The sequence below is a fragment of the Anarhichas minor genome, unplaced genomic scaffold (assembly GCF_050575085.1).
Source record: "Anarhichas minor isolate MPS153535 unplaced genomic scaffold, ASM5057508v1 ptg000026l, whole genome shotgun sequence".
Lineage (NCBI taxonomy): Eukaryota > Metazoa > Chordata > Actinopteri > Perciformes > Anarhichadidae > Anarhichas > Anarhichas minor.
In genome coordinates, this window is record NW_027466472.1 from 985,268 (window position 1) to 998,416 (window position 13,149).

The 13,149-nt window shown below is 47.8% G+C and overlaps 1 protein-coding gene across 1 annotated transcript in view; it reads left to right on the forward strand.

The window, feature by feature from the left end:
* The first annotated feature begins 967 nt into the window (after positions 1–967).
* LOC142959481 (ephrin type-A receptor 4) overlaps positions 968–13,149 on the forward strand; it is a 53,962-nt gene continuing 41,780 nt past the window's right edge. Inside the window, exons 1-3 of the mRNA XM_076100763.1 lie at positions 968–1,100; positions 2,850–2,917; positions 5,402–6,065. Of these exons, the coding sequence (XP_075956878.1) occupies positions 1,004–1,100; positions 2,850–2,917; positions 5,402–6,065 (829 nt within the window). The 5' untranslated portion in view covers positions 968–1,003. The remainder of the gene's footprint in view (positions 1,101–2,849; positions 2,918–5,401; positions 6,066–13,149) is intronic.

The following is a 13,149-nucleotide window of genomic DNA, read 5'->3' on the forward strand; positions in this document are numbered from 1 at the left end:
ACATAAATACCCATAAAGCCTTGATAATAATCGAATAATAGCAAGGAACAATAATCCAATACAGGCTCGCCTCCTGTCACAAAAGAAGGCATCCTCAATTTCCACAAAGTGCAATAGCATGTAATGGTATGGAGGTCATGCTCCTGCTTGTTCTCTAATCCAATTTTGGAGGCAGAACAGGCGTCATCATCTCCGCTAGGTGGCGACCTTGGTCCGATGCGGCCCGCCTTGGACGGCGCTGCGCTCGAGCGAAGCCGGACCCCGTGCAGGATCAGCAGCAGCACAGTCAGTGTGAGTGCTGGGGGACGCAGAGGACGAACACTGACGCATTGCATTTTTTACTCACATTAATACAGGAGGAGCAGTTTGTTATGTTTCTCAGTTAAAGTTAAGGGAGATGCGATTGGAGCTGACTTCATTCCCTAAACAAATCTCAGTTGCCATGTATGGCATCCAGGCATCTCACGTGCGTACACACACACACACACACATCCCTTTCGTTTTCACTGTTGACTAAACGGACATTTCCCCCCCCTCCGAGTTTTTACATCGCCTTTGTACCTGCATAGCGAATGTGGGTCGTTGCCATCTCACACTGTCACCATCTCCTCCTATCTCTGACTAGTGTTAACTGGTAAACGACAGAGTGAGCTGTTTGGAGGGGGGGGGGGGGGGGGGGGGGGGGGGGGTGCAGGGAGTGGGGGGTGCAATTAATGATTATTCCCCCTCCTCCTCCCCTCTTGTCCACTATACGTTTCCTATATGGATTGACGGGTTCGCGTCAAACGCGCACATGAGAGTATAGACCCGCCTCCTGGCTGTGGTGCGCTCGTTGCGTCTCTCCTCCCTGTCCGCTTCAAACCCATATTCCACTGGGAAAGAGAGAGAGAGAGCGAGGGGGCGAGTGAGAGAGAGAGAGAGCGAGAGAGAGCGAGAGAGAGCAGGACCTGCGAGAAGAGCAGCGAAAGAAAAAGAGGAGAGGAAAAACGGAACAACGACACAAATGGCACTCATGGCAGGGATTTTGTTCACGGCCACCTTTCTTATTTTTGGGATTTCTACGTTTGTTTCGCCGGCACGGATATACCCCCCCAATGAAGGTAAGGTTGTCGGGAGAAAAAAACAAAACATAACTGCCCGCGGACTTCGGACTTCATCCCCGCTCCGTCTCCCCCCTCTGTGTGTGTTTGCGCTGCGGAGCCTCACTTCGTGGCCCCCCTATAGTTGCGAGTGCGTGGAGCTGCGATAAGTACACGGGGTGGACAAAAAGACAACAACAACCGACGGTCACTTTTACGCAGCGACTTTTGCTGGGTTTGTTTTTGTAAGTGAACGCAACTGGAATGAGAAGTGGCTGACCGAAATGCGCATCGGCTGTTTTTGGTCTCTGGCTCGGGCTTGGATCGTGCCAGTTGCCGAAAGCCTGGTAGCAGGAATAACTTGCAGCCCCCCACGATACTGATCTAGAGGGGGGAGGTCAAGCCTCTCCCCCTGCGTAAAAAACAAGTTTAATGTTGCGGTGCATGTAAAAAAGACATGTCTTGTAGAGCAGAAATGAAGTACATTTAGCAGTCAGTGGGAGACTCGCAAATCCGAGCGGCTAAGCAGCTCGTAATTTATCAATTTCAGAATCGCTCACAGTGAACGCTCCCGCTGTCACGGTGGGTTCTTTCGGTGGAAGGTGATTATGGGAATGACAAGATAACCAATTGTTTAAGTGTGCTGCTCGGTGTGAATGCAAAGCCTCCACGCCGAATTAAAGAATAGTTCCAAAACGATTAATAACAGCGCGTCCTGCTATTTGCTTTTACCCGATGATTTACGTTTACGACGAGCGACCGAACATCGAAGCGCGAGATTTTTAAATGGAGCACGGTGTGTGTCCGACACGAAACAGTGAGCTCGGAAGGTTTCGGGACTAGAGTTGCCGTGCTCGGGGTCCTGGGGCGCAGCGTGTCCAGCCTTTAAAATGCACCACGGGTTCCAGTGCAAACACTAATAAATTAAGTATTTTATTTTAATTTTAAAAAACCATCTCATCGGACGCACGGAGTCCGTCTCCTGCAGAATTCTGTCTGTGTTTGACACAAGTCCTCGGGACGAATCCCGGCTCGGTTAAATTTAATATGAAACAAATGTTCCGCCTTTAAAATGGATCAGTCTGCAGTCTCCCGAATAATTGATATCACAGACTTGCATAACGGGCATATGTATTAATCTCGACCGAGCAGCTGATTAACCTTCGCACCGAATTCAAAACCCCTAAAAGATAATCCTAAAATATACGCCATTTACTTCAATTGAACACATATTTTAATTAACGCTTCACATACATAATGTTTTACTCTTTTCAGCAACATATTTTGCGTAAGACAGCCCGTCTGTCTGTCCGTCTGTCGGAGGCATTTTAACAGCGTTTGTTCTTCAACCACCAACTTTATGCACACGGCTCCCTAATTGAATTCGATCACATCAAACATATGCTTCTCGCAGACGCTGAGCGAGGTGAAACGTTATTACTTTAAAGACACTGGGGGAAGTACATTTGTCTTTCGCAAAACAAAACTGAAATCAATCAAAACGACGCGCGTTTAGCTCAGCAGGGAATTACGCATAAGAAAACATTTGCAGGACTCGCTGGCCTACAGTTTTCACTCTGTGCGTACCGACATCCATCATGAGAATATTTTCCTACATATTTCTATTCATTATAAACCCTTTTCTGTGAAAAACATAGGAACCCATTTTACCTTCTCGGTGTGTCAGATTTAAATGGATTACATGCCAATGCTGATGTTGTATGAACGCACTCAGAATGCATGCTCACTTCTCCCATTCTTGTTTTCCAGTCACGTTATTGGACTCCAGATCCGTACAGGGGGAGCTGGGATGGGTCGCCAACCCCACAGAAGGAGGGGTAAGTGCTGCAAAAGAAGTGTCCCCTTGTTAGGACGCATGGTCCCCTATTGAGCAAAAAAATGGAGAGATAATATCCATTATTGGCAAGAGCTCTGGAGTGGACCGCCAAACAGATACACAGCCCTCTTTGATAAGACCTAGTCCTGGTGAGCCCTTTATGGGAAAATCATTGTTGATGATTTATTGTGCAGCTGTCTGCACTGTAGGGACATTAGGCTCAGGGTGAGATCAAGGCATCATTTCCAGTATCGTACACTAAAATATGGGTAAATTAGACGAGAGAGAGAAAGGGGAGACATTTTGTCGTATATAGAGACCCTCTGGAACAGCTTCCAGGGCCCCATGGGGTCCCCCGAATCCACTTTGAGAACCACCGGTCTATAGGCAACACACACACACACACACACACACACACACACACACACACACACACACACACACACACACACACACACACCTCCTCACTCCTCAACCCCTGCTCCCCCTCTTTTCTCCTCGCTTCCCTTCTCTCTAACCACTCTGTAATGGTCAGATGCAGGGGCCGATACTGCAGCGGGCGTCAGGTTTCCTGAATAGACGGCGGATTGAATCGGTCTTTGTGGAGAAACTTTATATCCCTTTCCACCATTGAGTCGAGGAGAGGGAGCGGGAGAGAGGGGAGTTGGCAGCTGAGAGAGAGAGAGAGAGGGTCCTCTGGAACGGATGAATGGGGGGGGGGGGAGTGCAGAGGGGTTTAGCTCTTTTTGCCGCAGGACGACTGGATCTTGCTGTAAAGCGACGGGGGATAGGGTCGACCGAATGCGTGATCCTTCGGTCTAATTGGGAGATCTACAGTGGCCCTGATAAGGGAACAAATATAGGGGCCCCACAGTGGCCACGGGGCAGTGATGGTCTAGGAAAGGGAAGGCCCGTTCCATGCCTAAACCAAGTCAAACAAAAATGCATAAACATAAATGAATAATTGTTCAAGTTGAACAAATAGTCACTCCTCCATTACAGAAATGTGATGATGAGCACAAATTAGCCTTTTTATGTGTCATGAAATTAGGGACAATCGACTAATGAAAAGGGGGTGTGGGGGGCAGGGGGGTGGAGGCAGAATTCCACCTTGTGCAGCTGTTGCCCGTTCTGCTCACGAGCTTTCCTCAGTGAACCTGGCCGGTGCTGCAGCTCCCCCCCTCCCCCCAGTCCTCAGCCGTTTTATCGCAAACAAGTGATTGACAGGGTCCTGGCACCACCGGCAGGCCTTCATTCACCCTCTCATTACGACCAATTGGCCTTATTCTCCCTCTTCCCCGCTATCGGGGAAAGGTGCGGCCTTATCTCAGCGCTGCTTGATTTCCACAACAAAAAAGGGGGGGCTGGGCTAAAGGAAGAGAGCGGAGTGGAATGGAACAGCAGGCAATGATAGACATCTTCTCAAATCATACAGCCGTGGCACTATGTTTAGCATCAACCCACCCTCCTCCGGGGAAATACAGCTTTAAACCAGATTGTTTATGATAAGGCATCAAATCAAATCTGGCAGCGTAACCTATATCTTCCACTGTTCCATTATGACTTTTTTTTTTCTTCTTTCGTACAGTTTTCTAAGTGGTTGAAGCTACGGCAGCCAAATGCCTGTCTGCTCTTGTTTACAGCCCGGCTCAGTCAAAGACTATTTAAAACACACGGCGGAAAAAAAAAACCTTAAGGGAACACGCCGCTTTGAGCCTCTCAAGACGTGCTTGTATTTGCTCAACGGCGATCTGTCGAGAGGGGAACTTTATCATAAGTAAAACAAACATTCCCTCCTGGCAAAAATAAAACAGGCCGCGCAGGATAAGGTGATCCATGCGCCCCACGTCACCATCTCCCTCTCTCCTATGAGTTCATACTAACAGCGGTGAACATGTGCCTCCGTCTCCCCGTCGTGCTGAAGGAAGGCAGGCACACATTAGATCATTAGCATTGATTCCAGACCTTTTAGTTTTTTGCATCTACACAATCTTGCCTTTTCATTCCTTCCTTTTTCCTCTCTCGGCGTGCAAGTGTGTACATGTGAAGACGACGTTGTGTACCACTACCCGAGTCATTTAAGTGTAGGCTTTACAGAGGCAGAGAACTAATTGCAAATTTCCTTCCTCGCGGTGGAGGGGAAGCCATGAATATTAATATCTTTATTATTCTTTATTAGGACCTAACAAGTCTATTAGGTGCCATTCATAAAATATGCATTAAGTTTAGCCATTAATTAATTGCTCTGCCGAGACTCAAATATTGACTAATCTTTCTTGCATGCTCTTTTGCACAGTATCTCTCATTCTTGGCATGGACTGGCTCCCACTCATGTGCAATACTTATATAAGCCATTTTAATTAGGAGAGCATTTGGTTTTGATATTTCTCTTTTACAACATAAGTAATTAATTTTCAGATTGAAAGTCAGAGGTTTAAGAATATCCTTGTAACGTTTTTTTCTATTGTTGTGCTCCTTTCCCCAGTGGGAGGAAGTGAGTATTATGGATGAAAAGAACATTCCCATCCGGACGTACCAGGTGTGTAACGTCATGGAGCCAAACCAGAACAACTGGCTCCGCACTGACTGGATCCCCCGAGGCGGTGCCCAGCGCGTCTACATCGAGATCAAGTTCACCCTCCGGGACTGCAACAGCCTCCCGGGTGTCATGGGAACCTGCAAGGAAACCTTCAATCTGTACTATTACGAGTCCAACAACGACAAGGAGCGCTACATCCGCGAGAACCAGTTCGGCAAGATCGACACCATCGCCGCGGACGAGAGCTTCACTCAGGTGGACATCGGCGATCGCATCATGAAGCTCAACACAGAGGTCCGGGACGTGGGGGCCTTGAGCCGAAAGGGCTTCTATTTGGCCTTCCAGGATGTTGGAGCGTGCATCGCGCTCGTCTCCGTCAGGGTCTTCTACAAGAAATGTCCGCTTGCAGTGCGGAACTTGGCCCAGTTCCCTGATACCATTACTGGAGCCGATACCTCCTCGCTTGTGGAAATTCGTGGCTCATGCGTGGATAATTCAGAGGAGAAGGAGGTTCCGAAGATGTACTGCGGGGCGGACGGAGAGTGGCTGGTGCCCATTGGGAATTGCCTGTGTAACCCGGGATTCGAGGAGCGCAATGCAGAATGCCAAGGTAAATAATTAACTTTTTTTTTTTGGGGCTTTCTCTATTTATAGATCCCTCTCTACCTTCAAACTCTGCCAGTCCCTACAGTATCCCATCTATTTAATTCTCCCCATCCTCTTTCTCTGTCTTTATCCTTTATGTTTCGTTCTCTTTGTCCTTGCCTCCATTCACCCACCTCGCACTCTGTTGGATATTTCTGACTCCTCACTCTCCCACAGTGCAGTCTTCTCTCCAGTTGTCTGGTTGGCCGATAGAAGCAATGATGATTGTAAATGGAGTAATTAGCAGGCCCACTGGGAGGTGTTGTGCAATGGGATGCGTCCCAGGAGAATTGGTTGACACCGAGAGAGGAAGGATAGAGCTCCAACTGGTTTGCACTACCGCTGTGTCTTTCACCCCCACCTTCTCTTTCTCTTATTCCCATTGGAGCCAGGAGCTGGGAAAAAGAGATAGACGGCTTTAGAGGTAGGGAAAGAGAGAGAATGAGTTTATCATTCCAAGCAGGTATGAGAAGAATGAAAATACACAGCTGTGAGATGGGGTTGAAATAGTGCTATATGGTAGGGGGGAATAGCCCTTCGCGGACGATTATTCTAGTCTCAGCTCGACGTGATCCTATACCACGCTGTTTGATGGGGTTTTAAGGTCTGCGCTTTTAAATCAGGAGCATGTTAGAGCCTGCAGCATGTTCCTGAATTCAGAAAATTGCCTAGAAATACCCATTAAACTTTGCCAATAGATCTTTCCAAATTTTCTCTTGCAACAAATGGCGTTTTTGATCGACTCCACCTAAATTTCGCTTGCTTGTTTTCATTGCAGACGATAGATTGCAGTTTATTGCATGCATTAGTGTATTGTTGATAGCATCTAGCAGTACTCAGCAGCTGTTTTGTGGATCACATGCAGCATTTTGCCAAGCTGAGGCACTGTTGTCAGCTGGCCAGAGGAGCGGATGCCAATTCTGCCATGATGGTTTATTGGTACACCCCATTCGCCACCCACCACCATCGCACACAAAAAGCAGTGAGGGGTCAGAGGCCGGGCACGGGTGATTAACAGGGGGACGGACCACTACACCTCTCCTAATTTACGAGGGAGCCTTTATCTTGGAGGACTAATTGCATGACAAACAGGTCTGGTGATTTAGGGGTACCGTTGGCTGCTTGGGGGTGGGGGAGGAAATGGGGTACTGGGGGTTTGAGAGAAGGAGACCAGAAAGTAGTTTAGGCAAACTCCCTTAAATTGCCTTTCTATCATGCAGTTTACTATACTAACGTATAGACCCTGATCTCATACTGTATATCCTAACCAACATTGAAATAGACTCCTTATCTCTTCACTTTAATTTCAGTTGAATAAATAGCTGTTACCCTCCAAAGACGGCAATAAAGGATTTGGAAACCAGGATTTTGTTTTTATGACTAATGCAGTCTCGTAGTGTCTGCCAGTATTGCTTTTCAAGCCAATACATCCATTTAGTTCACATATTACTGCATCTGCTTTAGTTTGTTTGAGTTTACAGTGCCAGTGCCCCCACTTCATTCACTTTGTTTAGCTTCAATTACTGTTTTTTGTTTCTTAGCTTTTCTCTTCAAATTTGAAACTGGATAACAGGCTTTGGGTTAAACGCTGCATGCCATCAGTGTGGGTCAGATCCAGTGACTGAGAGGTTAAAAGGTGCTGGCCGCTGACAGTCTTCAAGTGCACTGATGAGCTGGTTAATATTCCCCAATGTGACAGGCTCTATGGGAGAAGGGGCTCCTCTCCTATTGGGCATGTTGACCAAGGGACTTGCTGTTTTTTGGGGGGGAGGGAGGGTGGATATCAAGGGAGAGTTGTGGGGTAAGGTGTTTGTTAATAGTTTATTTTCCTTATGTATCAAAGCGTTTTAAAACGTATGTGAGAGTGGGGCAGCCTTTGCTCACTATACAGATAGATTTGGTTTAAAACCTTTCTTTTCAAAGGTTTTCTGTGGTGCACACAAGTTCAATTGTGTGTTCTCATACTTGTGTGTCTGTGCTTGTCTTGTGTTCGTGCGGGGTTACAAGGGCACCTTGGCCCCTGGTTCCCAGCCCAGGATGAATGGGCTCTCCTCCATCATTGTTTGGGGCAGCAGCGGAGACGACTGAGGCTGGCAATGTTTGGGAGGGAGGAAGAGGTAGACGAGGGGGGGGGGGGGGGTTAGGGTTAGAATTGTATTCTCCACCCCTGGCAGAGGTCAGGGGTCATCCGCTTCTGCATCCATCTTAGCGCTGCGTCCGACAGGGTCGTGGATCCAGGATTGATTAAGACGTCAGGATTTTGACAGCTGTGGCGGGGGGGCATGCGCATGTGTGTCTGTGCTTGAGGTGGGCCAAGGGTGGCCAGCGCGTACACCCAGGGGCCAAAGCAGGAGGGGCCAACCAGGGCACTGAGGGCCAAGGGGGCCCCCTGATCTAAGGAGAGGGGGACTCTTGTCTGTTTGCATTTGGGATCCCTTTCCCTGTTAACCACCTTCCCCCACACGCTCTGTTGTGTAAGGTTCGGGGTCAGGGAGTCCCCTCGCTCCTCATCTGGTGGGGGGGGGGGGGGGGTGTTAATGAGGAGGGATTAGTGAGACCTACGCACGTCATTATGGAAGAATGCTAATCACCTTAACTGTTTGTTTCTTTGTCGGCCGAGAGAAACTTTTGAACAACGTTGTGCTCTTGCAGCATGTTTTGCCTCTGCAGAGCAATGATGTGTGTTTTCACGAATTTCAGCAAATGTCAAGTTATGGATGTGTGTGTGTGTGTGTGTGTGTGTGTGTGTGTGTGTGTGTGCTGCCTTCACGTTATATTTGTTGGTGTGTGTCTGTTGAGGGTATAGATTGGCCGAGGCGTGAAGGTGACAGACACTTTTCACACTGAAGAATGCCAGTTCATGGTTGAGCTGTCACCCCACAACCTATCATCACCACCGGTCAACACACACACACACACACACACACACACACACACACACCTTAATGGCTGACATTGCCTCAAAACAGGAAGTTTTAAAACTCTTTATCTTTTACATTTTCATTGTTTTCTTAAATCAAGTTCTTATGGACTTTGGACTTTTGTACATTTAATCTCTTTCCTTGTGTTTTTAGATAAATGCTGCAACCTTAATCTTCCTTTTCACCACTTTGCGTGTTCCCTCTAAAACTGTGTGTGTGTGTGTGTGTGTGTCTGGGGGGGGGGGGGGGTATAATGGCTTAGGGCCCGAACGTGATGTCAGTGTGTGATCGGAGCATTTTCTCACCTGAGACACCCCCCCCCCCCCCCCCCCCTCCACCCTCTCTATTCCCAGCAGTCTTTGCCAAACTGGAAACTCTCATTCATATTGGATTAAGAGGTTTTAGGATGAAGTTTCTCTCCTGTGTGTCACTCATTGTGTGTGTGTGTGTGTGCTGGGTCTTCCATTCTCTCTCTCTCTCTCTCTCCCCCCTCTGTTGACAGTGTTAAATATGCGCTTGGGAGCATCATTCTAAATTCACCACGTAATTCTATTTAGCCCGCCGGTCCCCGATGGCTTTAAATACACAGACTCAGTCCCCTTGCTCTTCCTCGCCTCCCTTCCTATTTTCCTCCTCCTCCTCCCCCCTTTATCTTTTGCATACACTCAAATTAAATATTGCGTCTTCTTCTTGGCCAGCTTGGTAGCTTGCTTGTTTTTTTTCCCATCCATGTCTTCTGTCTCTTCAAATTTCCTGCTGCTTCAATGGCTCTTCCTTTTTCTCTCTTCATATATCTTTTTTCATCTCCCTCCATTTTTCTTTCATTTTCCTTTTTGCACGTTTACATTCAGTCTTTTCTTTTCTATCCTCTCGTCTCCTCTTTTTCTTTTTGCTTCCTCCCTCCTCTCTGCTCCGGCCGTCGAGGTGGTTAGTGTTTGTCAGCCTGTCTCTGGTGGCAGCAGCAGGAAGTGGGCTGAATAATGAGATTACCTTCACTGCTGGGGAGGGAGGCAGCTCCAGAGCAGCAGCACACATGCACATCACCACCTATCATTGTCCCCAGACACTCACACACACACACACACACACACACACACACACACACATGCACAAGTGTGTGAGTGTACAGACACGAATAATAATGATAAAAAACGAATCCAGACACAGGGAAGGATGTCTTAGGCGACTGGAACCACTATGTGCATGTGTGCGTTGGCGTGTATACAGCCGTGCATGCACACTTACACAAACTATGAGAAAGATCCAGGCGCACACACCGCATGTAAAAATAAAGGACATGTTAAGTAATAGACTCAAGCCTACAGACGCACTCATAAATATGTATAGCAGATGCACGCATGCTTTAGTATGTGTTAGCACACACAGACACACACAAGGAGCCGAGTGCAGCAGAATGGAGGTGAATGTACTCATCACTCTCCCCGCCACCAGAGAGGCTCATTTTATGCTTTCTGAATAGAGTCGAGGAATCTATTACCAGTGGAGAGAGCAGGAAAGAACAACAGATTCATGCCCAGAGGGAGAAAGAGAGGACAAAATGTCTCACGGGCGGTCCTCCGCCACCCTCCCCTTCTTGCTAAGATAATTACTTTAAGCATTTAAAAAAAGAAAACATAGGCTATTCTTATTTAGCTCCTAAAATGATGAAGGAAAAAAAAGTCTTCTCAACACACACAAATCCTCCCTTGACTGTGTGGAGGAGGGATGGGGGGGGGTAATTCAACCGTCATTAGCTGAGGTGCTGAAATGTTTTTCCTGCTCGGGCTGCCGTCCTGCCTGTGTTTGTTCCCTATTGCAGTTCTCGACACTCATCACCTCTCTCTCTCTTTCCCCTCGCGGTGCCCTGTTCAGGGCAGGAAGCCGCTAGCGATTGAGCATGACCCCGGGGGCCGATGGCTGCTGTGTGTATGGATATACGCTGCCAGGAACATCCATCTTTAAGTCATTTATCTCCCTCTGAGTTTTAAAGCTGATTCAAAGTTACTCTTAGGGGTTTTCTGGAGCAGTGTGCTTTATATTGCGTCGTTTCAAAGAACAAACTGACGCTGGTTTCAGGGAAGAGCCAGAAGCATGTCAAGCTTCATTAGAAATAAGAGGAATAAGATGAATCGTGCCAAAATAAGATTTCAGCTCTGGACATGAGACCGAACAGCATGTTATGATGACAATTATGGTTATGGTGAAACAGCTCTAGAAACATCTTGATGTCATTGTACTGTTCTGCAATATGTACGCAGTAAATACGCTGAAAGTTAGCGCATCTGAACAAAAAATATACGTTTCATATCAGCCTTGTATAGCCTTGCAGAAACGCACAATGCCACGCGGTTAACGTCGTGAAACTAAGGTTTAGGTTTAGGCAACAACACCTGTTGGATCAGAGATGAATGAGAGATAATGGGTAGCATGGATTCACTACCTTCTGAACAGTATTCTATGCAGATGCAGCCCAAAAGTCGCCTACTACGATGAGGTAATGTGGAGTAAGGAAAGCTGTTATGGTGCTGCTGACATCGTCAGCTGGCATAAGGAGCATATAGCTGTGGACGTGCCAAAAAGGGGTTTAAAAGGATGATAAAATGTCTCTGTCCCTCTCCTCTCCTCTCTCATCTTTTTGAAAAGCATCCTCACTTTGAAGCCCGCGATGGGAAGAGGGAGCGATTAAAGCAGTCAGCAAGCAAATTAGCATGTCAAAAGGCCCTGAATCAATACCCCAGCTCTCTACCAACACAACCCTGCAGTCCCCTCACCCCCCCTCTCCTTCTCTCCTTCTCTCCCTCTCTCCCTCTCTCCGTCCCCGACGTTCCCCCATTCCTCCGGCTGTTTCCCTTCTTCTCCCTCCATTTTCTCCTGCGCTCCTGCACACTCTCCCTCTTGCTCTCTTGCCCCCTCTCTTTCTCTTCCGCTCACTTCTAGTCTTTCTTTAAAAAAACCCTTAGTTCTCTCCCTCAGCTGACAGAGAGAGAGAGAGAGAGAGAGAGAGGAGAGGCGGTAAAGAGAGACGGACGGATGTATAGGCAGAGAAAGACAGAAGGACAGAAGGAGAAGTGGACAGCAATCAAGTGGACAGTTTCAGTGAGAGAGAGAGAGAGAGAGAGAGGTTATGAAAGGGAAAGAGAGAGGGCCTCTGCCACCTTCTTTGTGCTGACAGAGAGAGAGAGCAGACCTCTCTCGCCAAGAAGAGCGGAAGAGATGGAGATGATGAGGCAGGGAGGGAGGGAGGGAGGGAGAGAGAGAGAGAGAGAGAGAGAGAGAGAGAGAGAGAGAGAGAGAGAGAGAGAGAGACAAAAAACATGGAGGGGAAGTGAAGTGGAAAGAGATTTAGTTCCAGTCTGGCAACTGTGCTTTTTCTACACTTCATCCGTCGGTTCACCATTGCACAGAAATCCCTTTGATCTGGTGAATGTCTTACTGATCGCGAGGAGGTTGTGTGTGTGTGTGTGTGTGTGTGTGTGTGTGTGTGTGTGTGTGTGTATGAACCATTATCTGTCCTATATTTATTCTGTGCATCTGTTGCGGCAGACGTATCAGATGCTGTATCATAAACTTCCATTAACGTTCCAATCGGGTTGCGCGATCTGAGCCCGCAGACAAAGCAGCTCCTCAGATGGACGGCCAAGTACCCGACAATAGCAGGCTGATTGCAAACACCTTGGGAAATGTTTTATCTCTCCCTCTCCCGCTGATTTCGATCTTAAGCTCCCTCCGTCCCGACAGTAGGTGGTCGTTTCTGCTCCCCTCCTCGGCATCCTTTTTTGTTTTCTCAGGGGGCGCAGAGTTCAGTGGTCGTATCAAAGGCCGCTCCGTGGCAATCAGTTAGGGGTTATGACAAAAAAGGCCTCGCAATAAAGGGCCGCTGTGTAATCTGATGTGCCCCGGGACTGGACGCAATGCCCATTTTAATGAGCCGAGATCCCCCCTTTTCTAATCATGGTGGCGGATTAAATGGCACACTGGCTCATTCTCCCTGGAAAGAACCCCCCCCCCCCCACACACACACACACACTTAGAATGTGTGATTTGTAAGTGTGAAGAAAAATGACGGAACGCAGGCAGGTTTTTGTAAGGAAACATCTTTTTTTTGTGGACGACATCTGTCGATGCGAT